At 37.3% G+C, this 21,647-nt stretch overlaps 2 protein-coding genes across 3 annotated transcripts in view; one reads left to right on the top strand and one right to left on the bottom strand.

Annotated features, from left to right (window-relative positions):
• LOC131035250 (uncharacterized) overlaps window positions 1–21,647 on the top strand; it is a 367,961-nt gene that overhangs the window by 58,651 nt on the left and 287,663 nt on the right. The window contains exon 5 of the mRNA XM_057966917.2: window positions 6,081–6,323. Coding sequence (XP_057822900.2) covers window positions 6,081–6,323 — 243 coding nt within the window. The remainder of the gene's footprint in view (window positions 1–6,080; window positions 6,324–21,647) is intronic.
• LOC131873654 (uncharacterized) lies at window positions 318–2,921 on the bottom strand. Of its 2 annotated transcripts, none has more exons than XR_009371576.1 (2): window positions 919–2,917; window positions 318–788 (listed from the first exon to the last, which is right to left on the bottom strand). XR_009371576.1 is itself a non-coding variant. In XM_059216698.1 (2 exons), the coding sequence occupies exons 1-2, from the start codon at window positions 1,540–1,542 to the stop codon at window positions 420–422; spliced, it is 993 nt and encodes a 330-aa protein (XP_059072681.1). In that variant the 5' UTR covers window positions 1,543–2,921; the 3' UTR covers window positions 318–419. The 2 variants fall into 2 exon arrangements, 1 of the variants encoding a protein (XP_059072681.1); XM_059216698.1 differs by having other exon boundaries at window positions 919–2,921.

Genomic DNA, 21,647 nt, shown 5'->3' on the forward strand with positions numbered 1-21,647 from the left:
ATAGATTAAAAACTAGTTCACAATAAAATTTGAAGACAAAACTTCAAACTGCAAGTCAAATAATAACTAAGTTGCCGGTTCGGGTTCGGGTTCCGGTTCGGGTTCGAAGAACCCGGTACGCCGGTACGGCAAAATTTTGAAAAGGGGTTTGGGTTCGTTTGGGTTCGTTAGTACAAAAACATGTAAATTTATATATATATATATATATTATATATATATATATCAAAGCCTATAAGCATGAATTAAAATATGCATGTCACATAGCATCATATGAACAACAAAACAAACATAAACTTGTAATCATAGCATCATGATCATACCATAATTGATAATAGCATCATATACATCAAGTTTAATATCAAAATGACAAAATATTCAAGTATCATTGTTTCAACTTTCAAAAATATAAACTTAAAAGTTTAATCATCAAATGGATCATCTAATTCTTCATCCTCCTCCTCCTCCTCCTCCTCATCCTCATTGACATTGACATTACATGAGCCAATGCCACTTGCACTTGCACTATAAGTTGGCTCAATTTCCGAGTCATCAAGTGTCAATGCAAGAAGCTGAGAACCAGGAGCATCCAAATCAGTATGCTCTGGCTCTATATCCCACATCTTTGTTTCCCCTTGTGTGTAGTCATGTTGTTTGTGTGAAAGAAGACGTAGGTTGGAATGCACATATACTAAATTCTCCGCTCTTTTTGATAGCAGCCTATTGCGCTTTACTGAGTGGATGAAAGAGTATGTGCTCCAATTTCTTTCTGAAGCAGATGAACTAGCAACCTATGAAGACAAAGTAAACAATTAAAGTTATACATTAATAAAAATAAAATTACTAGCAACCTATGAAGACAAAGTAAACTATAAATAAACTAAAACTTGTAAATTAAAAATTTTAATTAATTAAACTTACTTGTGATAAAACTTTTATAGCGAGGGGTTGTAGGTGTTGGAAGCATGTGCCATGGAAGTACCACCAGCTATGAGCATCTTTCTTGGATCTATGACGAAGTGCATCAACACTTAGACCATTCCCATTTGCGAATTCTATGAACTCATTTGTAACAACATCTCGCAAATCATCATCGGGATATAGTCTAAGAAATGCTGCCTTATACCCATCAGATACTTCTAGATCTCTCCATGGTGGAATCCTTCCTGGTTTATCAAGAAACTGATTGCTATAGTACTTAGGTGTCAAGGCATAGGCAAGAAGGTGCAAAGGAGTGGTCATCTTATTCCACCTCTCTACAATAATTAATTCCAGTTCTTTGAAGAATTTCTCCTGAGGATCATTCTCTTTTTCATTTATAGTGAACTTTATTTTTTCAAGCATTGAATCAATGCCATCATAAATCTCACCTATGCAAGGCCTATCCATGTCTGTATAGCGAATCATGCTCATGATGGGCTCAGTGATACTTAGGAGATATGTAACAAGATCCCACCATTTCTCATCCAATATTCTATCCCTAATTTTTCCTGCCCTCTCAGTGCTACTTTGCTTCCATACAGTCCAATTGGTGCTGATCACCATATTGCATAGTGCCACTCTAACTTTCACAAGTCGTCTTAAGACGATTGTGTTTGATGCAAAACGGGTCTCAGCAACCTATAACACAAATTAATGCCAAATTATTAAAAAATAAAGCCAAACTTTAAAGAAGAATACACAATATAGCTTACACAATGATATTATTAACATTGAAAATTCAAAAAAATCAGAAAATGTAAAATTAAATTACTATTTCACTTACCTTCAATAGCTCCAAATTCGAATAGGTTCTAAAAATCCCTTGAGACATGTGGTGGTTTGTGATGAACATCTGGATGTCCTCAGCCTCTGCATACACATCTCTGATCCATTTTATTTTTTGCCCAATCCTTTGTAGCATAAGATTGAGTGAATGTACCGCACAAGGTGTCCAAAAGATGTGATCATAGCGTTGCTCAACCAACAAACCAGCAGCTCTACAATTTTTTGCATTGTCCGTTATGACTTGGACAACATTGCGGGGTCCCACAGACTCAATGGCAGAGATGAGAATTTCTGCAATAAATTCGCCATCTTTTATTTGGCCCTCACAATCCACAGCTCTCAAAAACATTGCCCCTTTAGGGGACACCGCTATGACATTGATCAAGGGACGGTTTTTAGCATCTTTCCACCCATCTGAAACAATTGTTACACCTGTCTCAACCCACGAATCCCTTATGGGTTTCAATGCATCTTCAACCCTCTTCACCTCTTTCTCCAATAATGTTCCACGTACCTTCTCATAACCGGGGCCCTTATACCCTCTTGGTGCCTCATTAACACTTTTTATCATTTGCTTCCAATATGGGGAGCGAACAACATTGAATGACAAACCATTTGCATAAATGCACCTTACTATATCTTGATCAGCATTGTCTCTACTCTCATTTTGGAATGCGGTTTCTAAAGGCCCTTTTGTTCTTTTACGTGTCAAGGGTGGTTCACTTTGAGGTTCATTTGTGGCAAAGAAGGGGTGGTCTTCTACTACAATACTGGGATTAGAAGGGCCTTGCATTCCCCTTGTTTTCTTTGATGCGGTTTGGTTCAATCTACGGGCTTCCCTCTCTTCTGCTGCCTCATGCTCCCTAATATATTTCATCACTATCTCATCTGGTATAGGTTTACCATTTTTGCCAGGGCATTTTTTGATGCCTCTTCCTTTTATTCCACACAAATGGCCTACCACTCGATAATATGAACTATTACGTTCAATATCACATCCATGGCATTTCCAACGGAATCCCCCACCTCCCGGAAGTTGTTTTATAATGTCCACATATTTCCATAAGGGAGAATTTGGATCATTTCTTTGTTTTGCAATTATTTGTTCATTGCCAATGGAGGAAGATGTAGATGCCATTCTAGTTCCTATGGCAAGAAATAAAATAAACATATTCAAAAACAAAAACTAAATAATGAAAAAAAATTCAAGTTTCATGTTTGACAATTTGTGAAACAAAAATAGTTGGAAAAAAATGTTTAAAAACCTACCTCTTGCTGCCAATGGAAGCTTGAAAATGTATGGAAATGATGCTGCAACACTTGTTGAAGCTTCTAAAATCAGTCTTCAACTCCTCCTCTTTGATCTTGGAAGCCAAATTTTGTTCAACCTCTCTTCAACCTGCTCTCATAAAAAATTTGTTTGCAACACAAATGAGGTGAAATGTGTCAATAAGATGTTTTAGAAGTGTTTTTTAGGTTATAATTTTCGCTTTTTTAAAGGCGGAATTGAAAAAAAAATAAAATTTGGTTTGTTTTTTAACTTATTGGGCCGCCCAGCCACGCGGGTTCGACTGGGTCCGCCCGGGTTCGACTGGGTTCGACCCCGGGTTTGACTGGGTTCGACCCGGGTCGAACCCACCCTGGGTTTTACGAACCCTGGTCGAACCCGGGTCGAACCGGACCCGTACCACGGACCCGGTCGAACCCGGACCCGTACCAGGGCTTCCCAGGGGCGAACCCTGCAACTTAGAATAATAATAATAAAACACCAGATGTGAATATGATGTTTTGTGATGTAATTTCCTTATTGGTCCATACGAACAGGTTCTCACACATAGAGAGATGTGCATAGATAGACACACACAGACATAGGTCCTCGTATTTATATATATTTATATCATACTAAGAAGACTTCTTGTGTACTTGCCAAATTGCAAGCCAAACAAATTACCATGAGTCTGGCAAAATAACAATTTAAAAAATGTGATTAGAATGATACTTTATGTATTATAGTTTTTAAAATTTATTGAATATTTGTGGAGTCTGACTCTAATTTTGGCCTGCAAAGTTTGTGTCACGTGACATGTCCAAGTTTCATGACTATGATAGGTATATAAATATATGATGTAACTCATACAATTTATAAACGTTGGCGTGAGAAGAAATAAATAAATGAAATTAGTGTCTGTACATAAAGAAACCTGGCCATTGCCAACTAAGATACTACAGGTTTTCATTGATTGTTAAAAATAGGAGAACATATATAAAATAAAATTATTCTTTTGATTGTCAATTCCAATCTTGTTCCAAGTAAGTGTGAGGAAACAGTGAAATGGGTTTCACTTAGCTCTGATATTTTTTCTGGTACTTTGAAGTTCAACCCCTGTAGGATATGTTTTCTACGTGATCTATCTGAAATTATGTAATGTCCCCTACCTGATCTATTTCAACATATTAAAATTGATTGATATTCTTCAATTAGTTATTAACAAGTGCTTATCTATTTTCCTCATTAGATGATTAATATCATTATTAATATAGATATCAAACCTTGTTACTACTTCAGTTTTAAGGGAGAAGGATTTACGTATGTTACCAAAGCGCTTAGAGATCAACTACAATAGGTTCCCTCAAATTTTACAGATCCAAGCCCTTACCTATCTTGGGTTTATACCCTCAAGGCTTATGGGTCGCTGATCCCCACTCTATCTTGGGACTTAACCTATTGCTTGGATTTAGACTACCCCTCTTTGGAACATCTCATCCCCATCTTCTTAAATACTGACAGTAATAACATGATTTAGACTATAAGTACACTAACTTCTCATGTATTATAAATATATATGAAATTAAGTATGACTGTCATACATATGGCAGTTTATAACAATATTATTACTAGATTCTGCATAACTACTTTATCAGGCTTCATATACTAAGCATACATATTAAGCACATCCCCATGCATACCACCAAGAACACAAATGTTACTGCCTGTAACTTGATAACAATTCTGATCTCATCTGATCAATTGTGATGTTACTAGATGCTTTTGATTCCTTCCCTTTATATCTCTCAATTTGAGGGAGAGGTCACACCTCTTCATCATGTATGCCCTTTGGCAAGAGACATACCCTTTCACCATTAGCACCCTTTGAAAGAGTGCAACTCTTCATTATTTCTACTCTTTGAAAGGGACACAGCCTTTCATAATCAGATCTGCACTTATTGTTTAAATCAGATCTGCACTTCTCATTTCCAAATTATCCCCCCCTCTCAAATGAGGTTTTCTTCTCCCTTTTATATCTCATTGTCGAGGGAGTCGCAACTTTTCCTTTCATGTCTTTTGACTTTTCATTAACTTAATTAATTTTTAATTATTCATATTTAATTATATTATTTTATATTTTAATTTAATTTTTAATGTTTTAATTTTATTATTATCATTTATTATTAAATTCTATTTCAAAGTGGGGACTTTACAGTCCACCCCTCCCAAATTTGCTTGTCCTCAAGCAATGTCGATTTTAACTTTCTCAAACTAAGTCATCTACCAATATGAATCAAAAACATGCAGCATACACATGAAAAACACGAAGGATACACATGGATAATTGCAAACACAAAGCATACACGTGAATACAAGTATTGTCAGATTTTTTCTTATTGACTAGAATGATTCAATGATTCATCTTTACCCTGCAGGATGGCAGGATCATAGCTTTGATACCATTTGTAATGTCCGCTACCCGATCTATTTCAACATATTAAAATTGATTGATATTCTTCAATTAGTTATTAACAAGTGCTTATCTATTTGCCTCATTAGATGATTAATATCATTATTAATATAGATATCAAACCCTGTTACTACTTCAGTTTTAAGGGAGAAGGATTTACGTATGTTACCAAAGCGCTTAGAGACCAACTACAATAGGTTCCCTCAAAGTTTACAGATCCAAGCCCTTACCTATCTTATGTAACTTAATATTGAGATCAACTGAAAAGATTCATCATTTAGAGGGGATATGTAACTTTTAGCTTACCAGAGAATATTATTTGCAAGTATGTTTTCCGTTTATATCATGGAGCTATATGAAAAAACAGTACTACATAAAACTTCTGCCCATGAATTTCTTAGCATGACTTGTTGCACCTCAGTTGGATAATACTGCCAAAATAGGTTAATAAAATAATGGTGTGTGTTAGGTCTATTTGAATCATATTATTTTTGTGGGTATTACACATTTTCTTAATTCAGATGCTTGTCCATAATTCTTCCAAATTTTATGCTGCATTTGATATTTTTCTTTCTGCAGCCAATGTTCAATCTGAATGATGACAATCCAGTACGCTCAGAACCTTTAAGTGCAATTATTGCAGTGGCAAGGAGACGACATGCATTAAGACAGGTTGGGCTGGAAATATTTTTCAAGGAAGAGGATAATACTTTTAAAAATGTGACCGGATCTGGGCTAGCTTATGGAGCAAGCGCTTTCTTTACCTTTCAAAGTGTAGAAGTGCGCAATAATGCTGCTGCCAACCTGCTTGATAAGATTCAAGTAAGACTACTTTTTATGATTCTAATTGGATTGTACAATTTTGTAATGGTCTGATAGTCCTTGTACCCCTAAAACTTGCCAAAGCTAACAAATATTATGTGAATATCCATAACCCGCCTTACTGCATAACTCCTGATATTGAAGATTGATATGTCTTCTGGACTGCGGAGACATGGATGTGTGAACTTTGATTTGGAATGTGCAAAAGTATTTGCATTTGTAGAGAAGACACATAAATGTATAAACGTGTAGAATCACTTCATAGTAATCACGTGCATATAAGGACAAACATCCATATTAAAGATAATAATTATTACATACAATTGTGTGTGTGTGGGTAAAGCATCAGTTAAATACATTATTTTAATGATTTAAAATAATTTGTATGTTATTTTTATATTTCATTAACATTTGGTAGATAATTTTTTTGTAAATTTTCTAAGGTGCTAACAGCCTAACACTCAGATGTGACTTACTTACATGGAGTTAATAGACAATCAAAAGAAAAGGATCAAGTACAAAAACCAATCTCTTGGCTTTATTCCATCAAACCATTATAGTTTCAAATTCTCACAGTGAAATAGAAACACCACGTGTTTATATTTCCCACATGGTCATAATGATCTCACTGTGACTCTTACATCGATTCAGGAGAAAAAGTCACATCTTACCCTCTCTGTTTCAAAACCAAACTGAAAAGAGATCTTTATATGGCTCATTAAAATTTTCTTTCAAGGGAGTAACCCTCAAATGAAACTATTTTACATTCTTCAGATTGTGTGATGTTTCATATTTGTCCATGCTGATACATTTTCCATTTTGGGCTGAATCTGTAAACCAATTAACTTGTAACTTGGAAGGCTTGATTTAAAAAAATTAATGTATTTTCATAATTTGTGCTAAAGAGGAGGAAGGCTGGGACGATATGTGTAACATTGTAATAAATTCGCCACTGCCTCTAGGTGGCCGTAGGTTATGTAAAATAGACTGGAAGTAGTATTGTTATGTGTGGTAAGCTTGACTTACTAGCATGTAGACATCTTGAATGGTAGGAGTGTGGTCGCAAAGGGTGCCAGTTTCTTCCATTGGTAGTTATTACTTTTAGTGTAAGCATTAAGTCAGCTTTCCTTTTTGATTAGAGTTCCCTTTATGTTATGTATATGAAGGTATAGTTCTCAGTACAGCTTGTAACATGTTATATAATTTTTGTACCATAAAAATGGAGTTGCCACAGTAGGTGGGGGAGACTTAGCATTAATAATGGTGCTCACCCTCATGGGGTCATACCGTTTGCATTTTCCACTTTTTTTCAGCCTTGTTGATCAAAAGTAGTCTCCTTTTGTAGCATTGTGTGGGTCCAACCTTCTTGCTGATTTATTTACGGAATCCAACATCTTTTTACCATAGGAAAACAGACTTCATTTGCAAATTAGTAGGTTTAAAGGATGTGGGGCCATCCATGATTGTGTTTGCTTGTGCTGTCACGACCCCCTCCTTGTGTCATGTCCCCTCTCTGATCATTATATATATAAAGCCTAGTTGAAATAATTATTTGAAATTCATTAATTATTATTAATTACCAATGCATGATTATTTGGAATTTATTAAACATTATTATTAATATTTATTATTAGTAATATTCATATCAAAATAAATTACATAAACATAATAAATAGATTATTACACACATTTACATTAACAATACATATTCATTAAACATTACACAATATTAATATTCTTATTTACATGGTAATCATAATGGAATATTGACAAGGCAACAATAACTAATAAGACTAATAAAACATTAATAAACAATATAAAACAATATAGTGGCAGACAAGATCTGACGCATGTCAGATCTATCTGCCTTCCCATCCATTAAATAAACCATACATGAAGACAACACCTATATTAAGAAAGTCTAAGATCAAAATGGTAATCGATGATCACATGTTTATCATGGAAATCACTAGTTAAAACCTTCAGCTATATGATTAATAAACCAATCCATATTCTGGTCAGAGCATTAAGACATTTAAGGATTAATAGTCAAGACTTTGATTAAATTAAGCATGCAGTGACTAAGGAAAAGAACGGTTACATAAACAGAAACAAAGGAAGACAACGCTTAACATAAATATAATAGCAATCGTAACCCAACGATAATAATTAGGAATATAATGATAATAATTAGTAAAGATACGAATCAGTTAGAAATTAAAAGTAGGATTCTCCCTTTGCGAAGAGATGTGTCCCACTAATGAGGAGTTAGGTGAGGGCATATATAAAGATGATGAAGAGGAAACGGGAAGGGGAGGAGGGTAATAATCCGAGAGTGGGGCTTCTGCTGCAACCAAACAGGTAAGGGGTAAAGTATTACCAGGTACTAAGGAATATAATTAGTTAATATGTAATATATATATATATCATTGAATATAGGTAAGGTATATGTTAATGTTAATTATTGTATATTTTAATGGATGTAAATAATTATAATTATAATATAAATAATTAATGGTTGTAAATAATTAAATCTTATAATAAATACATTAATGAATGATTATTCTAATAGATAGGTAATGAAGGAAGGTAATAAATGTAACTAATGTATATATAATATTTATGATAATAAATGCTTTAATGAACACATCAATGAATGGATTTCAGGTATTAAGGAATAAGTATAAAGCGTATGTTAGTGAACTTGTACTAACATACGCTAACGAATATATGTCAATGCTTAGTAGGAATATATGTGAATATGGGTTAATGAACATTTTTAAGGAATATATGTAGAAAATACATGTTAAAACAGGAATATGTACATATGGAATATGGAATAGGAAAATAGTAATAAAAGACAAAAATATATTATAAATGTTATCATATGATGGAGGCTATAGAGAGGAAACTCCCTTAGTCTAAGGGAGGGATTATGATAATCCCTAGGGCAGTATATACTGAACATCTATATGCATATGTATGGCTTGGTTGACTAAATTCAACCAAGAGGAGATGGATTTGGCCGGTCCACTCTGAGGACTTGGGTGATGGGATGCATCACCTAAGGCAAGGATTGAACACATGGTCTTCCTTGGATGGCTTGGGTGTAAGAGGTTACACCCAATACAGGAATCGAATTAACCTTCGATTTCTTGGAGGGCTTGGATGTAAGGAATTACATTCAAGACAGGAGTCGAATTCACCTTCGACTTCTTGGAGGGCTTGGAACCAAGATGGGTTCCAAGAAGACGAGCTTCACGGCTGCCTAAGGACATACTTTTGTATGGCATTCGTATCCTTTTTATTAGATTAAAATTATGATTATGTTAATTAAGTATTTTAAAGTTAGATTGCAATTCAGATTAGTTATATATTTATATGCCTGTGGTAGTCTAACGATCTATTTTGTAGGATAGTGATCTCTAACTAGTAGGGACATTACATGTGCTCATGCATGTGTATGGGCACACTGCATGTCTATCTTTCATTTTTAATATGTAAAAACTGGTATCTACTACTATTTGCAAGGAGCTGAGTTGAAGTATATTAACAAGCATTCAAACTTTATTATGACAGTTAAGGTAGTAGTTCAAAAAGTCAGACTTGGTGAAAACTTGGCAGGCATAAAAATTTGACTCAAACGTGGGATTTACCAAAATTACCAAACTTAGAAAAAAACACATAAATGTGCTCAAGTAATCTTAAAAACCATGCATAACATTGAATTTAGAGAACTCATAAACAGTTTTTCTCTTAATATATAGATCAAAATACGAGTTAAATGGACATCATAGTGTATATCAATATGAATATAAATTACAAATCTGTATTAATATTTGACAATTTATTCTTCAACTAAAGCTTCTAAATTGTGTGTGTGTGCGCGTGCTGTCAAACTCGATAGTATGATTCTTGTTAATGAACAATATCATTTTCGGGAATATCATTGTTACCCAATATTACCATTATTGGTGCTTAAGCTTCTGCCATCGCTTGTGCCTCTACATCTGCTGCTTCCCTCTTGAAGTCACTGATCAAATCCATTGAAATTTTGTGCTCCGTATCCTCAACGATCCAATTTTGTTGACCATTTGCATCCTCTCTCTGCACTTGAACCCTACTAGTTAAACATTGAACATTTGAGCAATAGCTAGCCAATTTCAACAACCTCACAAAGCTGTCTCACCTGAGGTGCATGTGGGTTTAGGACCCAATGCTCTTCCTATAATAAAGGTGAAACATGTAGATCTGCAACTACAACTTATATGAAAAATTATATTGAACACATGAATACACATAATGTAGAAGCTTATAATTATTGATATCATTTACATACAATAGCCTCACTTGTCCAAAGGGCAAGAGGGCAGCTGAAAATCTCTTTCCTTAACCTCTTGTGTACAAGATTTGGATTCAATCCTCCATCTCAATTTACAGTGCTCGACCTATGCATAGGAGGTATGTAGACCTTTCCAATTATACAATCACATGCACATTGCCACATCTTCAAGTATTTCATACATGCACTTTAGTAAACTCTACATTTTTTTGCTTTACATGCACAATTGATTGCGCTTAATTCTCCTTTAATTCATTAAATATCTATTATAATTCTCAACGCCTAATAATAGACGACTTTCCTAAGTGGCTCATATTAGGTGCCAACAAATTTGAATATGGATTAATGTCATCAAGGTCAATTGCTTTGTTTGTATCCTATTAGTCATTCGCATTCAAATGCATACGTGAAGAAATCAACCTCCCCTCTATAGCCTTAAAAACATGGCATCAATAATTATGTCTCTATGGTGTTCATCAAGGATTGTCTTTTTTTTTCATGTGTTGAGGTCATCCATGACTTCCTCATCAGCCTTGAAGGTATTTAAGAAGAACTTAAGAGATGTTAGTGAAGCTGCAATACTTTGCAATTGTTTGCCACATACGGGTAAACGATTAAACGCAGAAAGTAAATACATAGAACATAATGGAAATATATTCAAGAGCCAGTTTCTGTATTAATTCCACTGTCCATGTACATCAAGTGCTCGTAACATTACATCTGATACAACTATTATGATACTAAGAAGGAACGATACGCAATATATAATACCCGAAGGGGTGCGACCAACCGTCGCGTCCAATTGCCCTTCGAGACGATTAACTAATTGACGGCCTTAACTCATTATTACCAACGACAACATAAACATAATATGACAACATAACATAATGATTATTCCCGGCAACATCATCCCCCCCAAGAAAAGAAGTCGTCTCCAGACGACTTAATACAAAATAGAGATGACATCAAACAAATAGAGAACTGTAGGAACTGCGAATGCTAGTCGAGCGTGGAACTCATACACTTGCTGCGTCCTTGCCTGAAAACCCTTTTTTGCTACCATCCGATGCTCAAGTGCGGATTTCACCATTATTGCTTCCTTGGACATCACAGTCCTCCTGTGCCTAAACCAAACTTGTCTGCAAAACACGCTTTTCAGTCTCAGCCTCCACCGACTGCTACTCAAATGATGCTGTCTCCCTAGCCAATTTGTCCTTGATAGCCACTCTCACTGCCCGCTCGACATCTAACTCCTGGGTACGCTGAGCTAAGTCTCACGCTAGTACAACCTCCAATCTGGTGGTCAACTCCTCCCGAGCTCTCTGTGCATCCACCAAGACAACCTCACGTCCAGCCGAGACATACTCCAAGTTCCTCAAAGCGTACCATTCCTGCCTGGAGGTGGCCACAACCCTCTGGCACAAAGGCTAGGAGACGCCTCAAATCCTCCATCGCACTCCCCAAAGGCTAATAACTGAATTGAATAACTCCCTGGTATCGTTTGACTTTGCGTGCCTGCAATGCCTTCCCTCAGAGTCTGTTTGTTCGCAACCTCCAAATCCGTCTCCCTCTACGGTGTAGGGCTTCCCGCCAATGTTGAGCTTCAAGCTTCTTTCTCACGGTACGAGACAACCCAACACTTACCGTGACTTCTCTGATGCCCTTCGCCCAACTCCAAAAAGTGTATTGTAGCTCAAAAATAAACTGGGGGTTTGGGGGTAGTGCCCCCAGCAGGGTCGAGGGGCAGTGCTCAGAACCACACGAAAGTCCATGGCGCACATCATTTCTGTGATATTTTAAGATGTCAAAACCCTTCTTCACCACTCTAATATTTTCAGCGTCCTGGCTCCAGATGTCATCGAATGATTTGTCAATCTGGTCGGTCCTCGTCGTTTTTTTTTTTAATCCACTGTAATGTCCCCGATGGCACCCTGGCCATACAACCTCCCCGTACGGTCAACAACAACATTGGCACCTCCAATCGTATGACCACCTGCCCCTGCTGTCAACACCCCTCCATCATACGGATCACCCCATACGGAATACACGACCAACCATCTACCATACACACCGTACGGGCCTCCTTCTGCACGCCGAACGCTTAACTACCTCCTGGATGGCTGTGTATGGCTACGTATGCCTTGTGTGTGCCTGCCCTGTGCTTGCGCGCTATGTTGTCGACGTTGTGCGTGCGATTTATGTTTGGGCTGCTTGTGCGTGTTTTTTATCTCTGTTGGCGATGATGTCCACTGCATGGTGGTGTCCACCGCCGGTGGTCCACCATCGGTGTTACCACCACACGGTGGTCCCACCGCTGGTGGTCCACCATCGGTGTTGCCACCGCATGGTGGTCCCACCGTCTTTGTTGCCACTGCATGGTGGTTCCACCGCCGGTGGTCCCACCATACGGTAATTCCATCGTGGCTTCCCCCTTTTTCAAATTTTTAAAATTTTTTTTTTGACCGTACGGTCAACTGTCGTACGGACCCCGTATGACTACACGGGTTTTTTTTTTTTAAGTGTCCAGATTCAGCTCGGGTTTCGTGCCTCTGGGATCGCCCTTTCTCAATTTGCCTTGGCCGAGAGTCTCCCGCTTTGGTCCTGTGCCTCTCGAGTTGCTTGCTCGGCCTCTCAGGTCCCCTTCCATCCTATCGGGTTCCCCTCCGGACTCTCGGGTGTCCTTCCAGCCTCTCAGGTCCCCTGCACGCTTCTTGTGGTAGGGTTTCAATTTGGACCCGTTGGTGGCAAGTCTATTTTCAATGGCCATCCGAAGACCTGGAACCACAAATTCTACAGGGACCACGGTCTCCTTCCTGTACATATGAAGAAGAAGAAGAATAAAGTTTTTGAAGGCTGCGGCCTTCCACACAAGGTTCCAATTGTTGCCGACACAAATGGTCTTGGGATTATCTACATCATCGAGGTTTGGGTCGTCTCCCTTCCAATATTCTCTGTATTCTGGCGGGTACACCTCCTTTGTTACTTGCTCTGGTTCCTCACTTCGTGGCGTAAGGGATAAGTTTCTAAACTGATCCCGAGTCTCTTCGACTAGATTCCTTCGTAACCTTGTTTCCTCCAGAAACTCTTCGTGGCTCCTCACCCTACGGTGTTCTGGCGACGCGTAGAAATTTCCCTCGGCTTCTACATCCTCCGTGACACCTCCTTGGTTCCCTTCGGGCCACCCTTCAGCAGGTCATCCCTCGGCAAGCTGCCTCAGCCTCCGTCTACGTTCTACTTGCTGTTCTAGAATCAAGGCCTTCTGCGCGGCCTCCCACTCGTCCATTTTTGCTTTCTTATTTCTATCTTTATTTAATAGGTTGGGCATTAATTTTCCATAATTCACAACACATAGACCAGAACACGCCTTTATTAATTCATTTCATCAATACAACTCGTGTCAATATTATGACACTTTTATTTGAATATAGAATGTTCCTTTATCCCTATGGGATTCAGGGTTCAATTCCTTCCTGGCCTCGTGCCATCCTGCTTCGCTTCCTGACGGCTGCTTTCTTTGTACTGTTGAAGGATTTGTTGGCGTCGCTTTTGCTGGGCAATCTCCTCCAGGCGAGCTTGTTGTGCGAGCGATGCCTGTGCCAACAATCGGGGAAGATGGTTCATGAACCGATTTACTGCCGGGCTAACCTCCAGCGCTGTCCACACGGCACTTGGTGGGATTTTCGCCTCCGTGGCCTCTCGTCGGACGTAGGTCTCGATGGCTACTTGGAGCAGAATTGAAAATTTCCTCGTCGCAATGTCTTCTCCGTTATAGAGCTCTGTTTGCGTGTCGTCGGCCTCTGGGTTTATTTCACCAACGGGTAGGCCCATCGTGTCTGTGCGCCATCCGCGTCTTCCGTTCCCGAGTATGTCTAGGCAACGGCGCCAAATATTTGCCACATACGGGTAAACGATTAAACGCAGAAAGTAAATACACAGAACATAATGGAAATATATTTAAGAGCCAGTTTCTCTATTAATTCGACAGTCCATGTACATCAAGTGCTTGTAACATTACATCTGATACAACTATTATGATACTAAGAAGGAATGGTACACAATATATAATAATTGAAGGGGTGCGACCAACCGTCGCGTCCAATTGCCCTTCGGGACGACTAACTAGCTGACGGCTGTAACTCATTATTACCGACGACAACATAAACATAATATGACAACATAACATAATGATTATTCCTGGCAACAGCAATGTGATGAAATTGGTGGCAAACTATGTGCTCTTGACCGCATAAGCTCCTTTCTGTTGGTGTGCTTTCTTATTAGATTAAGCATCAAAAGAAGGTTGTAGATGTATCTTTTAATGTTTCTTGCCTCTTCCATCAAATGTTTGATCCATGGAAATTTTCCTATATCTTTAAGGAGAAGATCAATACAATAGGTAGCACAAGGGTGCCAAAAAAAGTAGCATGTTTCACCTAAATTAGTCTCCCAATTGCCACATATGCTCCTACATTGCATGTTACAATCTAGATGACATTTTCCATAGTCACCTCCATTATCACCTCATCCAACTTGTTGCAAAGAGTTTTGACTTCACTAGAGACATCAATTGACTTCTGGAACAACAAACCTAAAGGCATGGGGAAGTTAATTAATGTTGTGTTCCTATCATTTGTTTACTTGTCAGAAAAAATAATGCTTCCTTTTCTGTGGCAAACTCTGTTTTGTTCTTCCAGTGTGTATCTCACAACATCTTTCAACAAGGGCCCACTCAAATCATTGTGTTTGGTGCTTTGAACTCTTTTCCTGCTATGGTTAATGCATTGATCAATGACTTTTAATAGAGGCTTCCAACAGCATTGAGCTATATGTTGTTATGTTACCAAAAATAAGTAATGTTGTTATACATCTTGTCATTTTGTTATATTATCTTTGAAGAAAGATTGCACACTAGGAGTATTTGAGGAATAAATAAATCTAATGGCTATGATTGTGATGGCCAGCGAGAATTGTTTGCAATATAAGAGCCTTATATCCTCAACCCAATGCAAGAGCCCACAACATTGGCCTTGACTCTAGAGGAGAATTCATAAGAGTGGCCATCACCTCAAGTATCCTCCTCTTTTCTCTTTTCTCTTTTCCTCTTCTCATACAAAGAAAGTATATCCTTAATCTCGTGTAACATTAAGCTCCATTTAATTACAAAGCTGTAGATATTGTTTCTATGAATCAATGGATTGTAGAATCTAGTTCTACTTGTCCAATGGACAAGATAAATTTTCTTTTTCTTATTAGAATGATAACAATAATGATAAGATCATTATGGGATATAATTCTGCACTTTATATTTTGAGGATTGGTGTCTTCCATATGGGTAGACTTGGTGCAAATTTATTCTTTGTTTACTAGATGACACAAATTGGAAGGAAAATTGAATTTAAGCCTAACAAATTTGTACTAGAAGTTATCAACAAGCAGTTCATATTTGTTGTGTTTGGATATGTAAATTTGGAAGTTAATCTCTACGAATTTTAAAACTTGAATCCACCAACAGAGGTTTTTATGCATTTATTACTTGTGTTGATGCATAAATAGTTGTAGCTTGAAAGATTGAGAATTAATAAGGTTGGATAAAAAATGTACTTTTGACTTAAATTTTTGTGTCATCAAGGAATGGTCTTTGTGAAGGGAGCATTACTAGTAAGCATCATAGGGTGAATTGTTAGAAAGGTGAAGCATAGCAAGCCAAGATTCATCCATAGGTTTTTCAAAATCAGGTGGTCACATGGATAAAGCCTCACTTTAAGGTGAGAAGTGATAAATAATTGGATCAATAATCGAATGATATTGAAGGAATTAATAACGAATATACAAGCATATATAAAGGAATTACAAGACTGTGTTCTAAAAAGAACAAACCGTTAAATTAAAGCTTAAAAAAGGTTAAAACGCTAAATAAAGCTAAAAGCTTAAAACTAAAAAGCAAACTATGTCTTCTTATAAAAGAAGCAATAGTTGCACTTAAAAGTCTAAATGAATTAAAAAGCTGATTATAGATGAACATAAGTGTTGAGACATGGACCAGCTAGGACTCAAACCTAGGATCTTCCATACGTTGCTGTAGTGCTCTACCACTGAGCTACTGGCCCCTCTTGGACCAGTCCATCGTCGGTCCGGGTGTGGCTTATTTCCAACACCAACAAACCCCTTAAGCCACACCTCTTGTGTGCTTGGGGCTCCTAGCCTGGACCTGGCTCTGATACCATGTTGAGGAAATATGATCAGATTATAATACCTTTTTCTTTATGTATGCACTCCTTGATCTGATAACTGATTCAGATTTACTGCTGCTGTGAACAGGTAAGTTTGATTTGCAAGCTTGTAAGAATACGATTCAAAACAATGAAGGATCGCTGCACTTGTAATGGCATTGGTTTTACGTTATGTGTTTTCCAAATGCAGGCCGAATGAATGTAAGTATGTGGAGAGAGAGATGGACATGTCTCTACGTGGACTAAGTCCACGTAGGGGCATGCCTCTACATGAGACATGTCCGTTCATGTATAATCAACGATAATAATGCATAACAACGATAACCAATGTTTTATTTATCGCTGAGGTTAATATTGATTTCTCTAAATCGATAATGATTATCGGGTTAATGATAATTTCGGAGCACAGTTAATTTATTCGATCCAGTCAAGCATAAATCGCTTATCTAATAATTATTAGTTAGTGATAACATAATGATCTACATATACTGATTAGACAGATGTTTCTTGATCAACTTAATCTGACCGAAGCTACAACATTAACACTTCCTCTTAGCTAGGGAGGATTGTGGTATGATTAATATAGAGTACTCTCAAGTTATGAGAGAGGAAATAATCATCTCAATATGATAACATAAAAAATAATAATAAAGGATAGCAGTATCTATCCATCATGTAAATGTTACCTTACGGTAACATCAAGGTATGGTACATTCAAGAATATCAACCATAGGATATTCATCATACTTATATCTTCCTTGATATGTGCATTGGTATCAAGTCTCATGATGCCTATCAAGGAAGATATATGCACATGATGTCTCCATTGATACTAAGTCTCATAGCATCCATCATGCCTTATCTTAGTAACTACTTACTCACTTCCATAAGAGATATACACTATCATGATCTCCATAGACATTATTCATATAATATCCATCATGACAACAGGTTAGACTATTTATAAGATCGTCACCTTACAATAGTAACCATAATCAGACATCAGTGAAAGATCGTCACCTTTCATGATGTCTCTACAGAATCACGTAGTAACTCACATGATAAAAAGAATAACATAAATATCTTTTAACATTAAAACATTACTGAGACTCAACCTCAGAAAATATAATTACATTCTTACCATACCAAGTTTACCTCTGAAGTGATCCACTTTTAATTTAGAGAGGGGCTTGGTTAAGATGTCTGTAGTTTGTTCATCCGTGTTGATGTAATGGTAGGGGATCTCAATATGTTTTGATCTGTTATGAAATACTGGATTCACAAAAAGCTTAATACAACTTTGATTATCACAGTGTATAATAGTGGGGTTCATGGATTGTCCAAACAGTCCTACCAGTAGTTTCCTCAACCATACTGCTTCTCGAGCTCCCATTGATGCTGCAATGTACTCAGCTTTTGTGGAGCTCTGTGCAATTGAAGATTGTTTTCTGCTGAACCATGATATCATGGCAGATCCTAAGCTGAAACAACTTCCCTAAGTACTTTTACGATCAACAACACTACCAGCCCAATCTGAGTCAGAATATCCGTGTAGACATATCTCTACATTATCATATTTTACTCCCAGTCCAATGGTTCCACGTAGATACCTCATGATGTGTTTTGCTGCTACAAGGTGTATTTTCCTGGGTCACACATGAATTGACGGAGAGCATTTGTTACATAACAAATGTCTGGCCTGGTATTCACCAGGTACATCAATGATCCAATTATCTGTCGATAGAGAGTAGGATCGTCTAATTCTGACTCAGAGGCTGCATCTTTTAGTTTATGTAGATTCGTTTCCATGGGTGTAGACATAGGTTTAACATCCATCATTCCAAATCTGTTTAGAATATCAATAGTGTATTTACCTTGATTTAGAATGATATAATTGTCTTCTTGCCATACTTCTAGTCCCAAAAAGTAATGCAGGAGACCCAAGTCTTTCATATCAAATTTAGAAACCAGATCTTGTTTGCATTTTATGATGAGACGATCTTCACCTGTGATTAATAAATCATCAACATAAAGGACGCGAATTAACATGTTACCATTTGTTACTTTGAAGTAGAGGTTAGGATCTGCTTCATTCTTGGAGAATCCTAACTTGATGAAGTAACTATCTATTCTTTCATACCAGGTTCTAGGGGCTTGTTTGAGCCCATAGAGAGCCTTCTTCAATTTGCAAACATGAGAAGTACTACTATGAATAGTGAAACCTTCAGGTTGCTCTAGGTATACTTTTTCTATGATACCTTTCAGAAATACAGTCTTTACATCCATCTGGTGTATTTTCCATCCTTTTGAGGTGGCAATAGCAATTATGGTCCTTACTGAAGTGTATCGAGCGACTCGGGCAAATGTTTCTTCATAATCAATTCCGGCCTTTTGAGACAACCTTCTGGCAACAAATCTAGCTTTGTGTTTTTCAATGCTTCCATCTGCTGCATGTTTGATTTTAAATAGCCATCTGGATGAAACAACTGATTTTCCTTTAGGTCTAGGCACAATATCCCAAACATAATTCTTTAGAATGGATTGGTACTCTTCGATCATGGCATCCTTCCAAACTTGACGTTTTAAGGCTTCTTCAACATTTGGAGGTTCAGATTTAATGAGTTCATTCAGCAGCATAGTTTAAATAACCTCTTGGTTTCTTGCTTTCTCTAAGTGTCCCCTTGGGTGCAGCATAGATCTCTGCTTCTTCAATTATTTTCCTTGCCCAGAGTGGTCTTTTTCTGTTAGTAGCAGGTTCAAGAGGTTCAGGAGTAGAATTCATAGGTTCATTATCTTCTACAAGTATCTCCCTCTGAATCTCAGTGCCAGGATCCTCGGTCATGTCTTGAGAAGACTCATCATCTGCTTCATTAGTGTTTTTAGAAATTTGGAATGCAATGTCTTCTTCAAAAGTTACATCTCTGCTAAGCTCAATTATTTTCTGACCAGGAACATATATCCTGTAGGCTTTGGATGTTTCACTATAACCAACAAATATCCCTTTCTTTCCCGATGGCTCTAGTTTGGATCTTTTCTCCTTGGGAATGTGAATATAGACTGGACAACCAAATATTCTTAAGTGACTTAAATTGGGCTTATTTCCTGTGAATGCTTCTTCAGGAGTTATATTATCAAGAATAGAATGAGGACATCTGTTTTGTATGTAAACAATGGTATTAGAGGCTTCAGCCCAAAATGAGGTGTGAATGTTTTAATCATGCATCATAGCCTTGGCTGGTTGTACTATGGTTATGTTCTTCCTTTCAGCTACCCTATTTTGTTGAGGGTTGTAAGGAACAATGTACTCCCTCTTAATCCCGACTATATTACAAAATTCTTTAAAGTTTTCAAAGATATATTCTCCCCCATTATCTCACCTTAGAGTTTTAATTCTTTCCCCAGTCATGTTTTCAACTAAGGCCTTAAATTTCTTAAATTTTGATAGTACTTCATTAGATTCTTTAAGTTTTAGGAAGTAAATCCAGGTTTTCCTGGAGTAGTCATCAACAAAAATAACATAGTACAAAAATCCCCCTAAGGAGGGTACTGTCATTGGACCACATAAGTCAATGTGAATAAGTTCAAGTATATTTTTGGATTTGTTCTCATTACAATGAAAAGTCCCCTCAGAGTTCTTACCTAAAGCACAACCCTTACATATCCCTTGGTGTTCTTGATTTAATTTAGGTAGTCCTATAACAAGTTTTTCTATAGAAGGTAGGGCACGGAAGTGAAGATGTCCTAACCTTCTATGCCATATTTCATTAGTAGTGGAAACATCATGAGTTAAGGCTTGGGTTTGAACATTGCAAAGTTTGTTTAAACATCCATCTCGAATCCCTATTGTGTATGCCTTCTTTATGTTTGAGTTCTTAGGCCAGGTTAGAACTTTCCCATCCAAGAAGGTGATTCGATACCCTTTGTCTTCAAGGGCTGAGATAGAAACCAGATTTCTTTTGATGCTTGGTACAAATAGTACTCCTGTTAGTTGAAGAGAAACTCTAGATTTTAGCTGAACTTTACAGGCCCCGATTCCTTTCACAGGGTAGGTGGAGTTATCTCCTATGGTAACTTATTCATTTGAGTTTTCTTCAAAACTATCCAGTTGCTCTTTGAATTCGGTTATATGACGAGATGCTCCGCTGTCAATGACCCAAGTATTCCTGTTAGTCGTTAATTCACTTGATAGGGCTGAAAAGAATATCATTTTCTCTGTATCTTTGTCTTTGCTGACTTCAGCTAATGAGGCTTGATTCTTGAGTCTTTCTGGGTACTTCACGACAAGGTGTCCATATTGGTCACATCTATAGCATTGTACCTTAGACATGTCCTTCCTTTTTTTGAGTGAATGCTTATTGTTGTCTCTTCCCCTTCTTCGTTTGAAGTTTCCTTTCTTCCCTTTCTTTTGAGAATTTGTGTTCAGTACTTGAATCTCTCCATTAGTATTGTTTAGCCCAATACCTCTGGTTGTTAGTCTGGATTCTTTCTGAATACAGTCAGTTTTTAGTTGATTGAACTTTGGAATTTTGGATCGTGCGCTTAACGCTTGAATAAATGCTTCCCAAGATGTAGCAAGTCCGTTGAGTGCCAGCATTGTTAAATCTTTGTTATCAATTGTATGTCCAATTGTAGATAATTGATCCCTTAACTTAGTTATTCTTATGAAATAAGATGTAATAGATTCACCCTTGTTCATTTTTACATGATGCAATTGTTGTTTTAGTGAGAGAGCTCGGCTGGTGTTGTTAATCT

This window comes from Cryptomeria japonica, chromosome 2 (assembly GCF_030272615.1).
Source record: "Cryptomeria japonica chromosome 2, Sugi_1.0, whole genome shotgun sequence".
In the NCBI taxonomy this organism is placed as follows: domain Eukaryota; kingdom Viridiplantae; phylum Streptophyta; class Pinopsida; order Cupressales; family Cupressaceae; genus Cryptomeria; species Cryptomeria japonica.

What these genes read in the sequence shown, in the direction of transcription:
- LOC131873654 (XM_059216698.1), bottom strand. Translation starts at nt 1,542, where the DNA reads ATGGTGATCAGCACCAATTGGACTGTATGGAAGCAAAGTAGCACTGAG. An exon ending in CTATAAAAGTTTTATCACAA is followed by an intron (nt 789 to 918) that starts GTAAGTTTAATT and finishes TTGTCTTCATAG; the next exon opens with GTTGCTAGTTCATCTGCTTC.